The 21,841-nt window shown below is 40.3% G+C and overlaps 2 protein-coding genes across 3 annotated transcripts in view; one reads left to right on the top strand and one right to left on the bottom strand.

Moving 5' to 3' along the window:
* rtkna (rhotekin a) overlaps window positions 1-21,841 on the bottom strand; it is a 103,307-nt gene that overhangs the window by 47,939 nt on the left and 33,527 nt on the right. The window lies entirely within an intron of this gene.
* Window positions 14,127-18,371, top strand: LOC146320008 (uncharacterized). The gene is made up of 10 exons (XM_084727701.1): window positions 14,127-14,214; window positions 14,631-14,780; window positions 15,048-15,274; window positions 15,378-15,514; window positions 15,687-15,780; window positions 16,483-16,594; window positions 16,919-17,145; window positions 17,287-17,461; window positions 17,571-17,701; window positions 18,054-18,371. Exons 1-10 carry the CDS (start codon window positions 14,127-14,129, stop codon window positions 18,369-18,371), a joined length of 1,659 nt encoding a protein of 552 aa, XP_084583827.1.

Here is a 21,841-nt window from a genome sequence, read left to right as displayed (position 1 = left end):
CACAGCGCTCTCCCTCTGAGACCCGGGCACTTCCTATTGACTCTCTGACAAGAGTGTTTTTCCCCAAACAAGCACTTCTCTTCCTCTCTGCATCTACTGTACATCCTCTGGATCCTTTCCTTCCTCCTGCAGATAGAGGAGCCTGTTGGAGCCATGTGTCTAATTATAGATCGTCTTTCTGCACCGTTTCTGTTTAATTTGTAATCTTTTCATGAGAACGAAATCTTAATTCCTATCACGGCCTGGAGGAGTAACTGCACAGTAAATAAGATTACCAAAATTCATCCTTCGGGTTTGTGCAGATTGGAATGTGGTGCCTTTGTTGACAGCAGTTGTTGAAGGACAGGCCCGTGTTTCTCTTTCACATATTTTACCCTCTTTTTTTTCACAGCCCTTTGTTTGAGTAAAGGTCTCAGGGCAATTTCAAATAAACTGACCCCAAAGGAAGCACTGAACCACATGGATAAGCTTCAATTGCTTTACTGCAAGGTGCCCGAGTGGGAATAAGAGTGAAAGCACAAGAGTTTACCTTTCTCCCTGTTTCCACCATATTTTTAGACCGCTATTTCTTTTATAGCGGCATAATACTGACGGTAATTGCAATAAGCTCATTGAGGTAAATCTCATTAAAAAAAAGAGGTTATACTTCCTGATACTGATGGTATTTTGTTGCCTCTGTTTTCACTTTCTGTTTCACTTCTTTCTCTGTTTCTTTAGCTGTATTATTTCTATATTCCAATCCTTTTTCTTGATTTTCGTCTGTCATGCAACACCAACACTGCCTTCCTGCCTACAACGAACATGATTGCATTTGTTGCTTACTTCTTCTGTGAGGTTTTATAGCAGTGCAGCATTTTCAGCAGTTAACTGTTTTGCTTGATTACACTGAAAATAGGGATATTGAATATAAAACGTGGTTTAATCAAACTTACGTGTATGTTCTTATAGTTTATTATAGCATACTTATCTTAGGAATCATTCAATTTTTTCTTAATCAACATTTAAAAAAGTACCCCCTGCAGTACTCCAAAGTACCCCTAAGGACACCCTTAGTACCCCATTTGAGAAATATATGCAGCATGCACTATACTGCAGTGTGATTACTGGTCTAAAAATGACTGATTTAACAATGCGCATTTTAATTTATAGGCCAGGATTTGGGCTTGGAACCTGAATTATATGGAATATTCACATACCCAGCCATTATTCTAACAAATAAACGTCTTCTTCCACAGCAGATCATCTGTGTCTCACTGGCAAACTGGGCCCCGGCATGGGAACCTGATTTTATGATCCACATATTTGATTTGGCATAGACGTTTCATGCCAGATGCCCGTCCTGATGCAACCCTCGTCATTTTATCCAGGCTTAGGGAACAGCAGCAAGGAATGCATTGGCTTCTGCATCCCCCAGTGGGCGGGGAGCGACCCAGGATTCTGTGTCTTGACCAAGGACACTTCTACAATGTATATATAGATCAAACCACCTACTTCCTCAGCCACAGCTGCCCCAACAAACAAACTTCAGGCAAATAAATGAGCTGCAACCTTTTCATATTAATTGTGCAGCCCCACCACAGTCTGTGTTAATCTAGTATTTATTGACTCTGTTATTTTCTTTCTTTCATCATTTGTATTACAACAGAATGCCTCGATTTTGGATGAGACACGGAAGAAGAAAACAATTCACCCACTTATTTACTCATGTTGAGCAGCTTATCGGCCCCCTGCTGGTCATAAGCGGGCATTACAACATCTACAGGCACAAACAGAATCATTCAGTCCTCCCCTTTATCTTAATGTTGAACTGTGTCCATATTGATATGTGTCTGTCATTCTTTTGTCTTTTACCCAAGGAACATGAAGCATGTAGAGACCTGCGTTCCTCCTGGTGTCAGGCAGCCTGAGGTGCTATAACAGTTGTTTAACGTCAGGTGTGCTGGGAGCAGACCAGAGCCTCACAACAAACAGCCATGACATCATGGCTAACTGATTCAAACCTGTTATAACAGATATGATATTCATTCACCTCTGCGAGCAGTGTACTTTCTGAGCTTGTAAATATTGGCCCAGTGCATTAGTCCATATTGAGATTAGCATATATGTTGATATTTATTTACATAACATAATGCAGGTTAGTTTTTTTAGGTGCCTATACATTTAACTACATCTTCCATGTATATTTGATCCCTAATTCAAGTTGTTTCTTGCGTTTTTTGAAAAATTATATATATATTTTTTTTTAATTATTAGGGCCCTATGGATACTGGATTTTTAGGGCTGATACCAATATTCAGGAGTAAAAAATTCTGATATCATTATATCAGCCAATATTCCTGTCATTTTTTGCAGTAATCTGTCAAAAGTGGTTCCTTCAAAAGATATGTAATGGAGGCAGGATTTAAAGTTAAACTTTATTGTCCAAAATGATATCAAGACCCTGAAACAGTAAACTAGTAATAACCACACAGAACCAGGGCAAAATATATCTATATATAAAACATGAATCAAGAAAATGCTGCCTGTAAAGCTTACACATAAAAAAACTGCTTTAAGTTCTCTTACAAAAACACGTTTTCATACAGGTGCATTTTGGACAACATTTGTGCTGATACCGACAGAACAATATAGCTGTGAAAGGCCAATATTGACATACCAGCTCTAATAATTCTTAAAAATACCAGTGAAAGTTTACTGTTTCAGTGCCCCAATGCCATTTTGGATTTTAAAAAGGGATAATGTACAGTGAGCAGCTCACTACTGCAAAATAAACCCCAACAGACTCACTGTACATTATCCCACTTATTACAGAGCTACTTGCTTAAAAAAATCAATAAGAATTAAATATTACTTTAATTTGTTTTAATTGATTGAGAATCAAGTATAAAGTCATGTAATAAATATAAATAAAGAATATCTGGCGTTATATCAATAACGACATTTTTTATAACTTCCTAACCTTAGTACCAGGCCTAAAACTCCAGTACTGGTCAGACCCAAACCTCTAAATTTAGATTGCATGAACTATGTAAGTATTGCAGTCACAAAACTGCTAACACTGATAACAGTACAACAGTATCAATGTCTGCAACAAGAGAAACTGAACAAACATCATGAGACACTGAACGTCACCAGTGATACATAGCTGTTGCAACCTATACCTCAGTATTTTGCACGTTAAATTAACAGTGATCATATTCAGAGCTATATATATATACTGACTGTCAATCTGATGGTACAGTGACAGCTGTGAGGACATGAGCTGTGTGTGTGTTCTTATGTCGGTCTAAAATAGTGCTTCAATAAACTTAACACATGTAGTTACATAACAACCAGTCTGCATCCAGTCAGTGACATACTGACCAATGCTTCAGAGGGGCTTGGTGTAACAGGGGTTAATAGGGGCCTTTAGTCCAGTTAACCAATCATATCGAGCCGTGCTTCTCCCCAGAACCAATAGGAATCCCTGTCCAGTTCCTTAGTTTATCTCAGTGAAGATAAGATGGATTAACCTCTTCATCTCCTCACGATGACAAGGTTAGAAACACAGACAGTGACATATGGACGTCCTTCAACTCTGACACCCTGAGAAGCTTTTTTTAAATATCTTCACTAAAGGTGAGGGCGAACGAGGACACAGCGGGTAAAATTCTAACTAACTCTCAGAGGATATCATACACACACCACTTACACACACACCCACACACACACACATCTTCTTCTAGCGTGACCCTGATCTTGACCCCGAGTCCCAACCATGACATCATGCAGCTGGAGAGTTTGTTCCACTGATCTCATCATGGTGAGACAGAGAGAGGCTGTTTTTTCGGGGGGGGGGGTTAGGGGGGTGTTGTCTGGGGGTGGAACAGCTCAGCCATGCCTCTCAACACCTCGCACCACAACAAGAGGCCCCTTTCAGCAGCCCTGGCCCTCAGATCTACCTCGGCCTTAAAGCCCCAGCAGCTCCTGCCGACCCGCCTCCAAACCCTGGAATTCCCCTGTGATGGCTTTGCCTTCGGCATTTAGGTTTTCCTCAACAACATGGCCATCCGTCTTCTTCTCAAGGCAAGGCGGCATGCAACAATAGAAGTCACATAAAAGTCATGCTAGTCTCTTATTTCAGTGATAACAAAGCCTTCTGCAGATGTTGTGAGGTCATCTGCTCAGATTCCTCTGTTGGTTCATATTTGAAGTGATACGGTACCAGCACTGGTACTTGGAATTTGGCACCGGTACCCAACAGTACCTAAAAATGTAATTTCAGTTCAAACTTTTCAATTTCACACTACACAGAATAAATTCCCTCCCTACTTCCATACCAAACCTGTCCTTATAACCTCCTGTCTGTCAGTCTGACACCAGGGCATTTAACGCTCTTGTTCATGTCTCAGAAGTAGCACATGCAATATCCTCCCTGTTGTGTTGTTGTTGTCACTGTAGAGTCCTGCAGGGGGTTGGGTACCTGTGGGTACCTACTGGGTAATGCCCAAAAAAGCTGTGTCACAGGTAAGAAATATGTTTCTATAGATACATGGGTACAAGCGTAGGTAAAACTTCACTAAATGCGGGCAGGTAGCAGGTCAGAACAATAAATCAAAATTGAAAATGATTGTGCAGTATTTTTAAAATTTAAATCTGCTAAACCACTAACATCACCTGTAACATCACCATCCAGCCAAATAATGGGACGTCACTGTTTGATCTGACACTGATGAAGGTTAGCTGATAGCGAAAATGGATGACATAAAGGCAAAAAAAGCCAGTGGAGGACACCAAATTGTGGACGAAGGTTAAGTCAGATGTTTGGCATGACTGTGACTGCCAAAAAGCATTAGCTTCTGATAGCCACAAGCTAATGTAGGCGCAGGGCTGCTGAGGAAACACGTTGGAAGCTGCAGGGGTACAGGTGCTGCGCCAATTGAGAACACAAGTTAGTGACAAGTGACTGTGCTTGTGGGTTTATTCACAGGTGTGAGTCAGGTTGTGGGACTTATATTAACAGTTCAGGCTTGGATTTGACTTGGAGATAAGTGTGGATAACAGGTGAGCTGAATGTTGCCAGCATCAAGTTTTGAAAAGTTTGTCCACACTTTTGTCTAAGTTCGGCCCACTGTTTCCCTGACTCACTGTGAGTCTGTGAGAGGAGTCAGTCCGGCTCTCTCTCCTTCTCTCTGATTTTATACTCTACTCAGATGCGCTCTCACATCCTGAAATTTGGCAGAGATTTATTTAATGTGAACTGGTGCTCGTTAGTGCTGATGCAATTTGGTCAGCACCCTTAAAAGAGCCGGGTCTTGCACCCAACCCTCTCACTAAATCCTTGTGCAGATGCTGTGAGGCCATCTGCTCGGCTCACTCTGTGTCACAATCAAACTGCTATTTATCTGATGTAACTGGGTCTCTTACAGACATTGAGAAGATCAGACTGAGCCAATAACATCATTACATCACATATAAAAGAGACAAGAGATCCTCCCTTGTCCTTGACAGAAGCAGAATGGACTCTCAGATGGTCAGAAGGCAGCCCTCCAAATGCTGACAGAGATGTTCCACCTGCCACACACACATACACACTCACCAGTGGCACACATGCAGCAACTTAGTGGCCAAATATCTTGCAGTGTGCAGTGATTCAATTAGACACTTTGGCTTGCTGCTTAAACACAGATCACACACACACTCGCGGCCCTAAAAGACACAATCTTTAGGGTCACAAATGATGCTACAGATGCTCTGCACTGGGGAACGTGTTGTTTTAATGCCGGTAATTGTTTGTTTAGATGCTCTTGCTTCGTACTTGTCCTCTGCCTCTCTGACTTCCACCCACTCAGTATTGCAGGGCGCTCACTTTGCACAGTAACAGTGTGAAGAGGTCAGAGATAAGAAAAAGAGAGATAAACATACAGAAATAGGCTGAATTTAGTCATGCACGCCTAAAACTCCTCCACATACTGTACATATAATATACTTCATCAAAGGCTCAGAAATCAATAAAGTCAGCGCATGGGCCATAAACTTGCAAACAATCATGTGCACTCAGTTTATCTCAGGCAGGAAAGCTCTAAAACAGATAGAGCGTAAATTGCATCCATATGGACAAACACAAAAGTAACATCTACAGGCTCAATTAAGCACATTACCAACTGCTCTTTTTAACACAATGTGTGTTTGCACACACTTTCAAAGACAGCCATCTGATTAAACAGCCTGTGCCGCCAGCTGCATCTCAAGAACATGCTCAGATGTTCTTAATTACATGTTTTACAAAGGAATACGACATTTTTTAATATCGCCACTTGAAAACAGTGACTCGTGAGCTGTTGACACGATAAGGCAGCCAGAGCTTTAAATCCAATCTGTGCTGATTTGCATAACGCCTGAAGGCTCGATTCAAACAGCTTAAGTGGCTCCCATTTTCTTTGCTGCAAAAAAGAAAATCTTTGACTGCTAGAACTTAAGTTTCCTATGCAGTGTGTGTACAGGTGAAAGCAGAAAGAGTGGGGAAGGGGGATTAAAGAAAGGTGATAATGAAGGCTGAGATAAAAGAGTGAGGAAATAAGAGCTGAAAGCTGAGAGACGAGAACAGCAGAGTAAAATTATCTAACAGATTTTGGCTGAGATAGTGCAGAGAAGGAAGTGAATGACAAAAAGAAACAGGCTGGGGAGGTGCAGGGAGTCAGGTCGGTGTTCCAATAACAGCAGCACCTCCTGGCATGGCGCTCAGTGTTTTCTCCTTCTCACTCTCCTGGCTCACGCCTGCTGTTTTTCAAAGGAAACTGGCTCAGGCTGCGGGAGCTAACTGGTTCCTGCTAGCACAGACGGCCTATTCAGACCTGTGCCGCTCCTCCTAACCACTGCATGGGCGGTGGCCGGGGTGGAGACTTAGGTACGAGGGGGTACAACCCTGTGGTGAAGTCCAGGGGGGGTTATAAAGGGAGTGCTGGGGTGCAGAGGTGAGGTGGGTACCCAGATGGTTTGGAGTCAGTAGACCTGAGGCTGGCAGGGAGAGAGGAAGGCTTGGAGGAGGGCAGAGCCTGACCAATATACTGGCCAACCAATATTATTGGCCCAATATGCGTGGAGCAATCAATTATGATTCGATTATTAAATTAATGGCCAACTATTTCAATAATTAATCAGTCTGAGTATGCCAATACAGACCAACATAATCGTGGTCTAGTTCCAACGTCCAAAAAATGTGATAAAAGTTCAAATATTCTATTCCTCCTTTTACATTACACCCACTCAAGGGACCCTGAAAATCTTTTTGACTTATCTTGTCAATTGTTTTTACTCCCTAATATCAGAATCGGTCCTAAACATCCAGTATCGGTCGGGCTCTAGAGGACGGTTAGGAGCTAGATGTGTGGTTCCAAGAAGGAGAGGAGGACCTGGTAGGAAGCGATGGGTGTGCGTGATGTGATACAAAGCCCCCTTTCTCCTCTACCTCACACACACACCGTTCCTGCTTTTGGCTCCCAGCACTGGAAGAACTGGAACCCACTGTAGCCATCCGTGGTGCAGATGCCAAAAACACACACACAGATACACAACGCACACACACAGCAAACACACCACAACCCATGTACATAACACTCACAAGTGAATAAACCTGTCTGTTTCCAGTCATTTTAGGCTGCAGGAAAATCTTCATCTAATTCAAAGCAAATGCAAAAAGCCCATAAAAACACCTCACATTCACAGAGAAATCCAGGCTGATAAACTTAATGTCTCTAATTAAATCAAAGCTCTTCCCTTGATTATATAGCTTACAGTATTGGCTTATTACTCTTTGCAAATATTTACTCACACTCTCAGAAGCATACAGACACACACAGAGATGAGCTCAGCAGGGAGTTGTGTACGATGAAGTGGTTCGTTGTGCAGGAATGTGTTTTGGCTCAGATACGAGTGTGTATCCTGTATCACAGCAGAGCGAGCGCTGTTAGCTTTAGCACACCTTCCACTGAAGCGAGCAGGTCTGGTGTAACTTAGGCTACCTAAACAACCTCACAGCTGAACTAACACACACACACACACTCACACACTCACACACACACACACACACACACACACACACACACACACACACACACATACACAGCCACCTACAGATGCACACACACGGATTTTAACTGCTGACTGCTTCTGCACTGAGGGATACACAATGCTAACAGAATGAATTTATCATGAGGACAGAAACAGTTGTGATTAAAGAAGATCATTGAGAAAGACAAGAATAGAAAAAATAGAATACAAACATTACAAATGAAATTAAAAACAACAATGAGACTGGATCCAGTGTAGGGATGTGCTTAGAAACTGAACTGGTACCAAGTTGATGCCAAAATTCTGAAAAAGTGATGGTAAACAGTAATCAATCACAGAGACTGGGTTGTCAGTTGTCAAATGAATAAAAGACTATAGAAGAAATTCTGCAAATTTAACATTTATGGCTGCAGCACACCTTTTAAAAAGCATTTAAAATGTTTAACTGATTAGAGGAAAAACAAGAGCCAGTTAATTCTGCTTAACTTATTTTGTCTCATTCATATAAGGGTTGTATATAAGGTGGATCCTCAGAAAAAAGTTTGGGAAACACTGTGTGTTTGTGGTGGATCATCAGTGATTAATAACAAAAAAAAAATGCATGCAAACGGTGCCATTGAACAAAAGGAGAAAACACTTCCAACTTCCTCCTGACATCCTGAAATACACGTTACCATTATTTTTGTTGAAACAGCTGGTATTGCCAGCTATGGTAGGGTAGCCGACTATGTTCCACAATATTTGCAATGGCTACATGCTAAAGGCTATCATGTTAAGGCTAACATTATAGCTTATAGTAATAGGTGTCCGTCCTTCGTCCTTGAGGCTTATTTATGCCGCTTTTATGTAAGAAAGTAGATACGTCCATTTCAAACAATGTAACTGTTGTTGTCCACATGTGTACTTTATCTGGGCATGGATGTTAGGTAAAACATCCACTAGAGGGTGCTGCTCAAAGTCAAAAGTTACAAAAAGGAAGAGGAAGAGTCAAAAGTTCCTGGCAACAACACACATGGCATTGCTGTTGTAATAATGTACCTCTTGAGAACCTGGAGGCAGCGTTGTAGATGGTGATGGACGTTAAATACACTGCAACATGTGGACTTCCTCATCTTGTCCTGTGGTTTTTCCTCATTTCAACTATTGGCTACACCGCTTCCCACAACTACAGCAGGCGTCATCAAAATATGCACGTGTGATTTATCATTTTGTTTTGTTTTGTTTTAATCGTGGAATTGAAAATCATGGAATTTCACTGGTATGAACGACTAAATTTCTGGTATTGTGACATCCGTACTGATGGCTGTGGTAAAGGGATAGATTTATTACATGGAAATAAAGGAGAAAGGACAAAGAAGATAACTGGTGACGACAAGAATAGAAAATATGAGATTAAAAATTACAAATGAAATTAAATGCAACTACGAGTCTAGATCCAGGTAAGCCAGAGGATTGAAGCTAAACCTCACATTCCACTGTTTTGCTGTCCCAGTATAAATGAGATTAACCTTTGCCTTCACTACAAATTCATCATGAGGGTTGAGATTCATCAGTCTAGCCAGAGTGCACAAGAAGATACTGCTCCACTGTCCCAGAGGCATACAAACAGGCAGGGATTAACTACTGTCAATTTGGCCTTTGCCCCCCTGGACCTCCTACATTTAGAGAGTAGGAGGTTTGTGGGCTCTGAATATCTGTTACCATGGAAGATCTTTAGAAAGCTTTGAAGGGAAATGTTGAAATAACCAGAGTGACAACAAATATATGCAATGGAACAATTAGAATCATATACAAAAGCTTTTTCTGTGTAAGTGTGCAAGTAGAGCACATCGGTTTCAAATACAAACAGAGGTTACACTGATCTAAGCGAACAGACTCCTGATAGGTCCCACTCGATCAATTGGTCGAGGCAGCTTGACCACAGATCGGAGATCAAATGAAAGGAAGCTCCGTGAATGCCGGCCAGTGGACATTTGAGGCCGCCTGTGGTGTCTAGAATCTGCAGAACTATCTGAGGCACGGCCGCAGCTAAGTTTAGGGTTTGGGAGCGTGTGAGAGGTCAAACATGAGTCCCGGGTGAGGCAGCAAAAAACCCCCCACCTGACCCCCAAGCGAGCTCGCCCTTGCCAACAAGGATCAGAGGTTGAGATTCCATGACCGCAACATTTTAGGATCAATGTGAGTCTTTCTTTTTGCTTGAGGACTTCAAGAGATTAATATTAAAATTAAAGTTTTCTGATTACTCACATAATACCCTGTGGAATTAAAAAGCATTACAAGAAATGCTGTGTGATGATTAAACTAAAATCTAAAGGGATTAGGATGTTGGACATCGAGAACATCGAGAACACACTAGCTTTCTAAGGTCAAATGCATTGAAATTCAGGGATCTGGTGGAATTTATGACTGCACAAACAATGTTCAAAGCAAGAAAAATAAAACAACTTCCTGGAAATGTTTATGGACAGAGAAAGGGGGCTATAATCCTCAATCTTAAGAGCATGTATGAATTAATTTGTGGGGTGATTTTGTGTTACTCACTGGGGGAAGTCAAACAATATAAAAATTCCAGACGGTTTAAAAAGATGTAGAAATAAATTATTTTTGAGAGGTACACAAATGAAATGCACATTAATGTTGATACTGTTGTGACTGGGTTTCTTTGCTTTTAAGCTTCTTCATATTGAAGTGTTGTTGATTAAGGATGAAGGGGACTTGCATAGTGGTTTAGTTGTGGAGATGGAAGCTGGGGAAGAGAGTGGGATCATGTAATCGATTGTTTATTGACAGATTAGTACAATGGGGGTAGTACTTGACATGCTATTGTTGTTTTATAAAATGTTTGAAATAAAATAAATAAATGAAATTGAAGGGAAATTAATTGACTGGTGGAACAAGGTATCAAGTCGAGTCTAAAGTCATCAAATCTGTGACTTGAGTCCACTTTTTCGTGAGTCATATGCAAAGCGTGAAAGGAATTTTGCCCACAGAATACAGGATTGCCCTCAGAAGTGAGGTGGCCGATGGGAAACAGGAAATGGTCTTGTGTAATTACTTTTTCCCACCGGGAGCGACAACATGATGTCATTCAACCCACTGCCATTCATAAACACATACACATCATTTCCTGTCACCACAGATCCGGATACACAGATTTTTTTTATTTTTTTTGCTTCTTATGTCCCCTTTTCCTGTCCTGCTTTGCGACCTTCTGCACCATCTCAAGGTCTGTCCAACCTGTCCTGTCCCTCTGTCCCGTCCACAGCCAGCGGGCCGTAGATGGACTCTTTCTCCCTGTTCTAATTTTAGGCTGCAGACTGGCCGTGAATCCATGGATCGCGGCTTTGCCAGAGTTAAATGTGGACATTTGATAGAAGGGTTTCTGAGGTCACTCCTTTTTGCCTGAGTTATAAAAGCGGGATTTGTCTGAGCATTTTTATTCTGTAAGTCAGTCATTGTTTGTCAAAGTACAATACTTTCTCTATGTGTGAGCGTGTATGTGTGTCTTGACCTCACATCAGGAGGGGTGCAGTCTGGGGCGTTTAGCGTCTACAGCTCTGGCTGCTGCTGATCATACCAGTGATGTCATCTGATGAAAGATTAAAGAGAGACTCCCTTTTTCGGTTCTGCTGCAGTTGTTGATGTATCACGAGTCAGAACTGACCATTGCTATTAGCTGAACCTGTAGAAGGTACAGAGGAACTAGGAACAAAGGACAGTTAGCAAGCTAATGCTTAGTAATGCTTTAAATCAGTGAGGTTGTTACATTATGACTTATTTAAGACCTAAAACTCAAGGTTTAAGACTTGGCTTAACCTGGGACTTAAGTGCATGTTGCCAGATGGAAAACACAGCAATATTGTGCTGTAACTTTAAAATGATTGTATTTTATCAAAAACTATTATATAAAGGTGTACTGAAACAACCTAGGAAGGAGCCAGGATGCCACATTGAATTGCAAAATTATACCATGTGCACCATATTACATAGAGGCGCCATCATTTGCACAAGACAACAACTGTGTATCACTTGACCCAGAGTCATACAGTCCATTATACAATCACTCCTTCTATTTTTATCTGTCAAAACAAAAGCCCCAGATCTACAAACTGCTTTACCAGCTGCTTGATCAGTGTGATGCTGATAAGATGATGTGATCAGTTGTGATCAGTCATTAACTGAAACGGTAAGATTATCATTAGTTATTGATCATATATCACACAACTGTTAAAATTATAGTACAAATACAATAATTCAACATCTGGTGCAAAGACTTGGCCCCACCTCTGCTTAGGGCCTCAAATGAGAGGAGGGAGAGACGAAAGAAAACAGTAGATTGGAGCCAAGAATGCTCCATTCCTATTATAACAGACTTGTTAAAACCTGAAGAGCAGAAATGTTACTTCCAACAGAGCCTGAAAATAACACAATGCCTGCTCTCTCTGCACAGGAAAAATGAGAGAGTAATTTTTTCAGAGTTACCATTATTTTCCTCTAAAAGAGTATTTTTTATTCATTTTGGATTGTAATTATTTCCAGTGGCCACTAGAGTAGGAGGAAAAAAATAGAGAAAATCCTACTGGAGTAATATCAAGAACACGCCCACTAATGTTTCTTAGGTTTCGTTTCTGCCGCCATCTGTTATCCCTGCAGTGGAAGGTCGAGGTGAAGTGGTGGACGGCGGTAAGCCAGGTAAGTCAGCAAAGTAGCTTACTAAACGGTTTTATTTAAGATAAAATGTCAGCAGAATTTTTGTTGGCTTGCTTGAAAGGTAATGCTTGTGAGTAACATTGCAGCTGGCGAGTTTGTGGGTCTCACACACTGCATAACTGCCAATGTCGATGCTAACGTTAGCTTCAGTACAAATTGTTAGCTAGATGTGAATTTAAACCGAGCCTCACTCACGTTAGCTTAATTTACCACGTGTTTTTACTGAGCTTACTGTTTATTGACCATTTTATCGAAGAAGGTTTTAGTTGTGCTCTCGGTTAGTAAGTGTGTTTAAATTTATTTTTTTATGGGCCAGTCTTGTATGTGTGGACTGTTTTCTCTGCTGTTTGGTTAGCAAGCACGTGTGTTTTACTCTGAGTTGAGTCATGACGTTTTACCGGACTTGTTCATAGGTTTTTGAGTGGGGTTTTTTGTGTGGACAGTTAGCAAGCACGTGTATTTTACTCTGAATTGAGGCATTTACACGACAGTTTTAATTGCTTTTCGGTTAGCTAGCTAACCTACACATGGACCGTTAGCAAGCAAGCACGTGTATTTTACTCTGAATTGAAGCATTTACACCGCCCGTTTAAATTGCTCTTTGGTTAGCTAGTTTTTTGGGGGGGTTTTGTGGACCGTTTTCACCTGCTGTTTGGTTAGCAAGCATGTGTATTTTACTCTGAATTGAGTCTTGTAACTTTAACCTAAGGTTACGGTTTTACCTGCTCTTCGGCTAGCAAGTGTTTTTTTTGTGTGTGTGTTGTAAGACACAAATGGAGACATTGGCTGTGAGGAACACTCATCCGTTACACAAATAAGTTGTGTATTTCCCCGTGTAGCAATGAGTGGAATGGAATTATGCGAGGTTTACGTGGTGAACTCAAATGAAACTGGTTCCCCAACCATTCTTCCAATAGCAGCTCAGAGATGTGGTGTTGTGGTGTGTGCTGGCGCAGCAGCAACATTACGTTTGGTAGGTAAATGCATTTTTGTATTTATTGTCTTTCTTTTAGCCTTTGTCTTTAATGATCTGAAATTTTTATGTTTTATTTTATTGTATTTCTAAGTTCTTGTAAAGCACCTTGAATTGCCTTGTGTATGAATGGTGCTATACAAATAAAATTGCCTTGCCTTGCCTATGTGAATTGAAACGCATGTTAACACATTTGAAGCACCCAACGAGAAAAATAATTATTTTACCCAGCTTTCAAACAGCATTTAATTAGGTGCAAATGCAGAGTGGTATGGAGCCTACCTGTAGATGGGGCTTTTGTAGTACTTAAGCTAATTGTAGCATTCAATGCATGAATTGTTGTGCTCGATATCATCTTAGTAACTGTTTTATTTTTTATTTTTTCCCATAAAGGATGCAGGCTGTAAGAGTGAAGTACAGAGACCGCCAGAAATACATTTGTTATGAAGGGCAACTGACCTTCAAATCATTTTTGGAGTGTGGTAAGTGAAAAAAATTGCACAACCTCATGTGTAAATTAGTGGTGCTGTCTTATTATTATTATTATTATTATTATTATTATTATTATTATTACTATTATTATTATTACTGTCAAGGACCCTTAGAAGTATATGTATTTGATTTTGGAATCTCTAAATGTTGTTTCGTGTACCCTGAGAAAAAGAATTATTTGAGTTAGAAAAATCTTCATGATTTAAAAAAAAAATAAAATGCAGATCTACAAGCTCAGCATGGCACTCGTGCTACAGTATGAGCTTGCAGATCTGCTATTTTTGGAGTATAAGATCGTTGTTAAGTGGTTCGGATCTAAAGTGACGCTGATGTGACCTTTTAATAAAAATAAGATTAATTACACAACAGAATATCAGTCTTGTGCAATATTGTTTTGTCTTCACAGTTTCCAAGAAATTTGACATTCCTACCTTGGACCTAAAAGTCTATGATGATTTAAACACTGAAGTTGATGAGGATGCATTTGCGTTTCTTGTAACAAAACCAGACCTGGGTGTGCTTGAGGTGTGTTTGTCCAAGGGCTCAGATTTTGGCGGTGAGTCACTTTTTAACTTGGAGTCTTATAATCCATACAATCCTGGCTAACCTTGTAATGCAACATAGTAAAGAGAGACTTACCCATGTTGCATGACATTTTGAATAATTACCTCTTCTGACACTTAAGAAAGCATCTGAGGAATAACTAGCTTGGTGTGTGGATCCATCCTAATCTAACGTGATCTTTACATTACTCTTATCACAGATTATCCCCTCTTGCTAGTGACATGTTATTATAATCACACCTGTTATGTCAACATGCTAGATTCAGTGAGCCCCTCTACAAGCCACTCCATTGCCAGCAGCAGCAGCTCCTTTCTCAGCTCTGGTGCAGAAAATGAAGGGGACTCAGAGGACACCATCATTTTGCAGTCTAGTCCTGCCCAAAGAAACAGAGATGACCTGACTCGTCTTGCTCAGGTAAGCTTTGCAGATGGAGTGATCAAGATGGTGATTCTGATAAAAAAAGGGGAGGGGGAGTGGCCAAGTAAAGTTGCAGAGAAATACGGGGCATGGCTAACATTTTTATCACTGTAAATGTAATTGGCCACCAAATCCCTGTGTCCCTTCCCTCTTTTTTCCCCCACACACTTAGATCATTGAAAACATTCTGAGGGAGAAACCTGGTGGAGAGAGGATCCTTACAGAGTATGCTCGGAAAAAAAGCCTAACAGATTCCAGAAGACGTGACATGGTGAAGATATTGGTTGCACACATGGCGAGTGAACATGGGTATGTTGTCATGTAATTAACATCCAACCCAAACATTTATGATTTTATTTGGTACAGACCAAATGCAGAAGGCATCGGCATAGCAGTACTTTTGTTTGGATCTCTCTGTGTGTGTGTGTGTGTGTGTGTGTGTGTGTGTGTGTGTGTGTGTGTGCGCGTGCGCGCACTGTAGGACGAGTCCTTCAAGGCGTGTTAAAGAGGACTACGCAAAGGGCATCACTGCCTTGTTTCCATACCTGGCCGATCCCCAGGGCACTTTGGGCTATGTAAGTACATAAAACAAGTCTAACCTTTTAATCAATACTTCTAGTATTGATCCAAAAACCGAGTGAGATTTCAACCAAATATTAAAGGGATAGTTCAGGTCTTTTGACATGAATCTGTATGGCATCCTCATCAGCAGTGTAGCGCATCAATAGTGACTTACCACCGACTGCGTCCTGTGAGCGGAGTTCTGGCCTGGTTTTGGTGTTGACGAAGGTAGTCCGGCTAGTTGTCTGGGGTCACGAAAATAAAGCGTTTTGCCTCTCAAAACAGTATGCGTTCAAAATAGCGCCAGGCGATTTTGAGGTCTGACTTTTTTGAGGACAGCAGTTTTGTGATGCAAATATATCACTCTTTTGAACGCATATTGTTTTGAGAAGCAAAACGCTTTATTTTCGTGACCCCAGACAACTAGCCGGACTACCTTCGTCAACACCAAAACCAGGCCAGAACTCCGCTCACCGGATGCAGTCGGGGGTAAGTCACTGTTGATGCGCTACACTGCTGATGAGGATGCCATACAGATTCATGTCAAAAGACCTGAACTATCCCTTTAACATTTTTGTATGCTGACCCTTTCTCCTAACCTCAACAAGGTGAACACAGCACATTTCAGACTGGTTGACCTTGATTTTAGCAATTCTCCAGACAAGGACATGTTAGTTTTTTAAGGAGGAAAAATAAAACGCTTTCTTGGTTTTTAGGAGCAGTATTACAATCCAGTAGATGGGAGTGGATTTCTTGCATGGAGAGTGAAAACGCTTCAAAAAGAAGCCTCAGAGGGACAAAAGAAAAGAAACCCTCAGCCACTGACAGGTACATGATTTTGAGTGTAGTTAGATTTTTTTTAATGAGAATTCACATGTTAAATTCATTTTTAAAGGGCATTTTCAGTCACAGTGGATGTTTACCTCAGATATCAGGTCACCTTTGATCATTTAATTTCATACCATCCGTACTCCCAACTGCAGCGTGCAGACATTTTATATTCTGTTTTTGTTGAAGAATTTACAGTTTTTTTTTAATTTTCATTAATGAGCTCTGGACTAATTTTTAAAATTTCCTGGGGTCGCAAGTTCTGTCTTGTTGCGGTATGTGGTTTCACTGTTACAGGTCACTGTTCACTGGTAACTGTTACAGGTGGTCCAGATTCTGGTGACAGAACCCCCGTCAGTAAGGAAAACCAGCTAACCACGGAAACCCAGTGTCATGAGGCCATCGCACTCATGCAGCATACAACTGATGAAGCAATCATCAAGGAGAAGATGAAACAGACCTTCACCTATCGCCAAGCAATGGTTCATGACCCAGTGAAGTCCTCTGAAGTATTCACCACCTTTCCGAGATTTCTTGACATCACGGGAATGGTATGTCGCTCTTAAACTGCCTTGCATTAAAATCGAGCTGAAATGAAAAATGACCTTAAACAGATCACATCCCTGGTCATCCCTGGTGCATGTATTAACAATGTATGCCATGTTGTTTTCTGTTTTCCATCTTGTCTGCAGATAGAGCAGGATTTCAGTCTGATGTTTGGTGATGACATCTCTGCTAAGTTCCTGGAGAAGTGGCCTACTCACTACAGGCAGAAAGTCCTTGAACAAAGCCGTGGCCTCACCCAGACAAGCGACCTTGAAGATCTTCTTCATAACGCTGAATCCACAACAGAAGAACTGGATGATGGTACACTTGAATTAAAGAAATAATAATAATAATAAGAGGGAAATGGTTTTGAAACAAAAATATAAACAGTTTAGTAAAAATGTCTTTCTGAATTTTCTTGTATTTTCAGGATGGGACAGTGAGATGTCCTCCATCTTGCTCCTTATCCACCTCATGCCACCATCACCTCATGGCCGCAACAAGAGACCAGGAAAGCTCTCCGCCAGACAAGCCATTGACCACCTTGTGAAATTTATCAAGGTAATGTTACAGTTTAATTGAAGTTTAAGAAGGCTCACTGTTCTGGCCATAATATTAAACCTTAAAACTATACTCTTGTGAAATCATGCGATGACCATACTCATCTGTAATCAGTGAGGGCCCTGTGATATTTATCTGATTTTGCTCCCCACAGATCTATCATCAGCCTGAGATATGCTGATATGAATAAGTTTATTTCTTTTACATTTAGCAGAATAAAAAATATAAGGCTGAAAATGTTATGGTTCATCTTGCGTTTTGTTTCATTAAGTGATTCTGGTGGTGATGATGGGGCCCTTAACTGCAACAGATTAATTTTAATAGCAAGACTAATTAAGTTTTCTTGTAACAGACTGGGACCAGTGTTGAGGGGCATCTGGACAGCATCACAGAGAGCCGTCAACCCTATCTACTGGCTGTGGGGACCCGGAGGAGCGCCATACACAAATATTTCATTGTGATTGACAAACATGCTATCCCGTGTCAGTCACCAGATTCTCTTGCCTCTTTTGACGAGCTTTTTAAAGCTCATTTTGTCTTCGCTACCTCATACAACAGGGATCTGGCCAATGTCTACCACTTCTTGCAAACCGCTGTTTACCAGATTGATGCTGCTACCACCAAGGTGAATCCCAGGGTCAAAGAGATGAGAGCTCGGATGCTGCACTGATTTTGATGCTTTGGTTTGGAGGGTTTTGATGCTATACTGCAAAGATCTATTTTGAGGGCTCTGATGCTGCACTGATTGTGATTGAGATGTTTTGTTTTATTTGCAAAGGCCCTCAGGCAAATGCCAATTCACTAATTAAGCACTTAAAGTTGATCCACGGACTTTGTTCAGGAAAGACACTTCGTCTGAAATGTGGTCAACTTGGTTGTTGTCATTTTTTTGGTACTTTTTCTGGGTTTCGAAAGCATCTTAAAGCACATGAACCTTGTGATGATCCTGGTGAAGGCCCCTCTACAACTGAAGATTTAGCCGGAAGTTTTGTTGATGACTTTCCATCAAACAGTGCCCCTTCTGACCCAGTCCTCCTTAATAAGAGTCTTGTAGACAGCTGTGCTGCAACAGTGGCTGAACTTAAAGTGGCAGGTGTAGGTGAAACAATCATTAATTCTTTGGTTACTTCAATGGAAGAGATTGTTGATGATATCCAAAATCAAGCAAAAGAATCTGTGAAGCAGTGTCTGTCTTTACATGAACCTATCAAAACTGAGGTTGAGTGTAAAATTGATCAGTGCTTTGAAAAAATTGAAAATCCCTTTGGTGTCTTAAATTCTGAAACTAAAAGAAGGCAGTATTTCACAGAGAAGTGGGGAAGGGTGGAACCCGTTGAATTTGTTCTTGGTACAAGATTTGATACACGGCGCAATCGGACTACTGGAACTTATGATCCAGCTGTTGTTACTGATAAATTTGTTTATATCCCAATTTTGAAAACATTAGACTTAATTTACAAACACCCGAAGATAAAAGAGATGATGCAGAGTCATTCCAGTTCAAGAGAAGATCTTCTTAATGACTTTTGTGATGGAGATCTTTTCAAGAGTCATCCTTTATTTTCAAAACAGAAGCATGCAATTCAGTTGCAACTTTTCTATGATGATTTTGAATGCGCAAATCCATTGGGCAGTAAAAAGGGAATACATAAATTAGGAGCAATCTATTTCACCTTACGTAATATTTCTCCAAAGCACAACTCAATGCTGCTTAATATTCATTTGGTCGCTTTATTCCATGCACAAGACATTAAAACATATGGCTTTTCTAAAATACTTGCTCCAATTGTGAAAGACATTAAAGAGCTGGAGACTAAAGGAATTCCGGTCCGACTGTATGAGGAAAATGTGTATGGAACTATTGTCCAAGTTACTGGTGATAACCTTGGCCTTCATGGTTTGTTTGGTTTCGTAGAATCATTCAGTGCCAGATATTGTTGCCGCTTTTGTCTTGCTGAGAAAGAGGACTTTCAGACAGAATTCACAGAAGATTCACCCAAGATAGTGATGCGAACTCAAGCACTTCACGCAGAACACTGCCAGATAATGGAGAAAACTGCTAGTCTTCCGTATGTGATGGGTGTTAAACGTTCTTGTGTTCTAAATTCCTTGCAGTACTTCAATACATGTGAAAACTTCTCTGTAGATATTATGCACGATATCTTGGAGGGCGTGGCACAATACGAAATGAAGCTGCTAATACTACACTTGATCAAAAACTACACAACATCAAAGGAAATAGACAGAAGAATTAAGAACTTTAACTATGGCTACATGGAACAAAACAACAAGCCACCTGCATTGAAGTTAGTAGAGGACTCAAATGACTTAGGTTTAAATGCGATCCAATCTTGGTGTTTACTTCGCAATCTACCACTTATATTTGGAGACTTGGTTTGTCGAGATGATCAACACTGGTATTTGCTTCTGTTGTTGCTTCAAATAGCAGATATTGTATTTTCTCCTATGTTATCAACTGGCATTACCATTTATTTGAAACATTTGATTTCAGAGCACCATGGGTTATTCAAGCATTTGTTTCCCAAAAAGAAGCTACTGCCAAAGCATCATTTTATGGTGCATTATCCTACATGTATTCGTAAAATTGGACCACTTTTGCATACCTGGTGCATGCGCTATGAAGCGAAGCACAATTTCTTTAAAAAGCAACTAAAAAGCTTCAAAAATATAACTAAAACATTGGCAAAGAAACACCAAAGTCAAGTAGCATATAGTTGGCAGATATTTGAGCCCGACAGACTGGTGCTTGGTCCAAGTAAAATGGTAGCTTTAAATGTGATGGACAGGGGCTGTGAGATAGCAGAGGCTCTTCAGGTAGCAATTGACACTAAGGTGTTAGATGTTAGATGGGCCAAACACCATGGAAATATGTATCGTCCAGGTTTAGTTGTTTGTCTGAAAGTGCTTAATGAGATGCCAGTTTTTCACAAAATCCACCATGTTGTTCTTAAAGATGAGAGGTTACTGTTGTTTACATTTGCACTACAAACAGTGTGTATGGATGAGCATTTTTATGCATTTAAAGTTGTGTGTACTGCAGATGGACCTCATGTTGTTGATGTCAAAGAGCTTTTGTGTTACAAAGCATTCGATATGCAGATGTCATACAATAATGATGATTCAAGTTCATTTATTGTTCCATACTGTTTCCTGTGATAAAAGAATCGCTAAGCTAACTATTGCACTGGGGATGAACAGTGGATTTCAGAATGTCTTTGCCCATAACTCAAATTCTAATTTATTTTTATTTTCTCCTCTTTTATCTGATACATCTAATCCACCCAATTTCAAAGAGCACATTGTGTCCAAATTGTGATGGCCCACCAATTGGGTGTGAATGTTTTGGCTGGGCTGATGGCTATTGCAGAAATTTACAGCCTTATCTGCAGCTACTGATGGTGTGGTGATAGTGTGCATACCTGTTTGCAATATTCTGTTTGTTTTATTATGAAATTATAGGGATGTGTCACCCTGAAAGACTTTTTTCCCCTCATATTGATTACCCTGCCTGTGGAGCCTTATTCATGGAGATTTTTGTTGCATGTATTATACAATGCTGTCATATTACAAAGGCCAAACATGTATATTATGAGTGCTCAGTGCATATGTTATGCATTTAAGAAAAATACAATTACATTGTTGAATTTTATTTCTTGTCTTTTTTATTTCAAACATTTTAATCCAGAGTTGTTATTATAATCAATATTGAGTAAAATACAACTCTTTATTGAGTGAAATAGAACTCTATTCATAGTAGAATTAGGCCTCTGTTTTGAGGCAGTTACTACTCTGTACAGAGTAAAATACAACTTTATTAATAGTAGAAATAGAACTCTTATGAGGCAGTTACTACTCTGAACAGAGTAAAATACAACTCTGTATTGAGTGAAATGGTGTTGGAGTTGTTCTCACTTTATGCTAAATTGAGTAAATTTTAATCTTGTGGAGTAAAATATGAACTCTCGATAGAGCAGAAATAACTCTGAAAATTTAACTCTTTGACGAGAGTAAATTTTACTCTTTTTGGACTGGGACCAAATACTATCTTTTTGGGAGTAAAATTTTACTCAAATTGAGTCAAATTAACTCTTCAAAATTTTCTGTGTGCCCTCCTGACAC

The sequence above is a fragment of the Lutjanus erythropterus genome, chromosome 10, assembly GCF_056507025.1.
Source record: "Lutjanus erythropterus isolate fLutEry1 chromosome 10, fLutEry1.hap2, whole genome shotgun sequence".
Lineage (NCBI taxonomy): Eukaryota > Metazoa > Chordata > Actinopteri > Lutjaniformes > Lutjanidae > Lutjanus > Lutjanus erythropterus.
The sequence above is the reverse complement of the archived record's forward strand: the minus strand, read 5'-3'. Positions and strand labels throughout refer to the sequence as shown.

What these genes read in the sequence shown, in the direction of transcription:
- LOC146320008 (XM_084727701.1), top strand. Translation starts at nt 14,127, where the DNA reads ATGCAGGCTGTAAGAGTGAAGTACAGAGACCGCCAGAAATACATTTGT. An exon ending in AGGGGGAGTGGCCAAGTAAA is followed by an intron (nt 15,275 to 15,377) that starts GTTGCAGAGAAA and finishes CCACACACTTAG; the next exon opens with ATCATTGAAAACATTCTGAG. An exon ending in TTCTTGACATCACGGGAATG is followed by an intron (nt 17,146 to 17,286) that starts GTATGTCGCTCT and finishes TCTTGTCTGCAG; the next exon opens with ATAGAGCAGGATTTCAGTCT.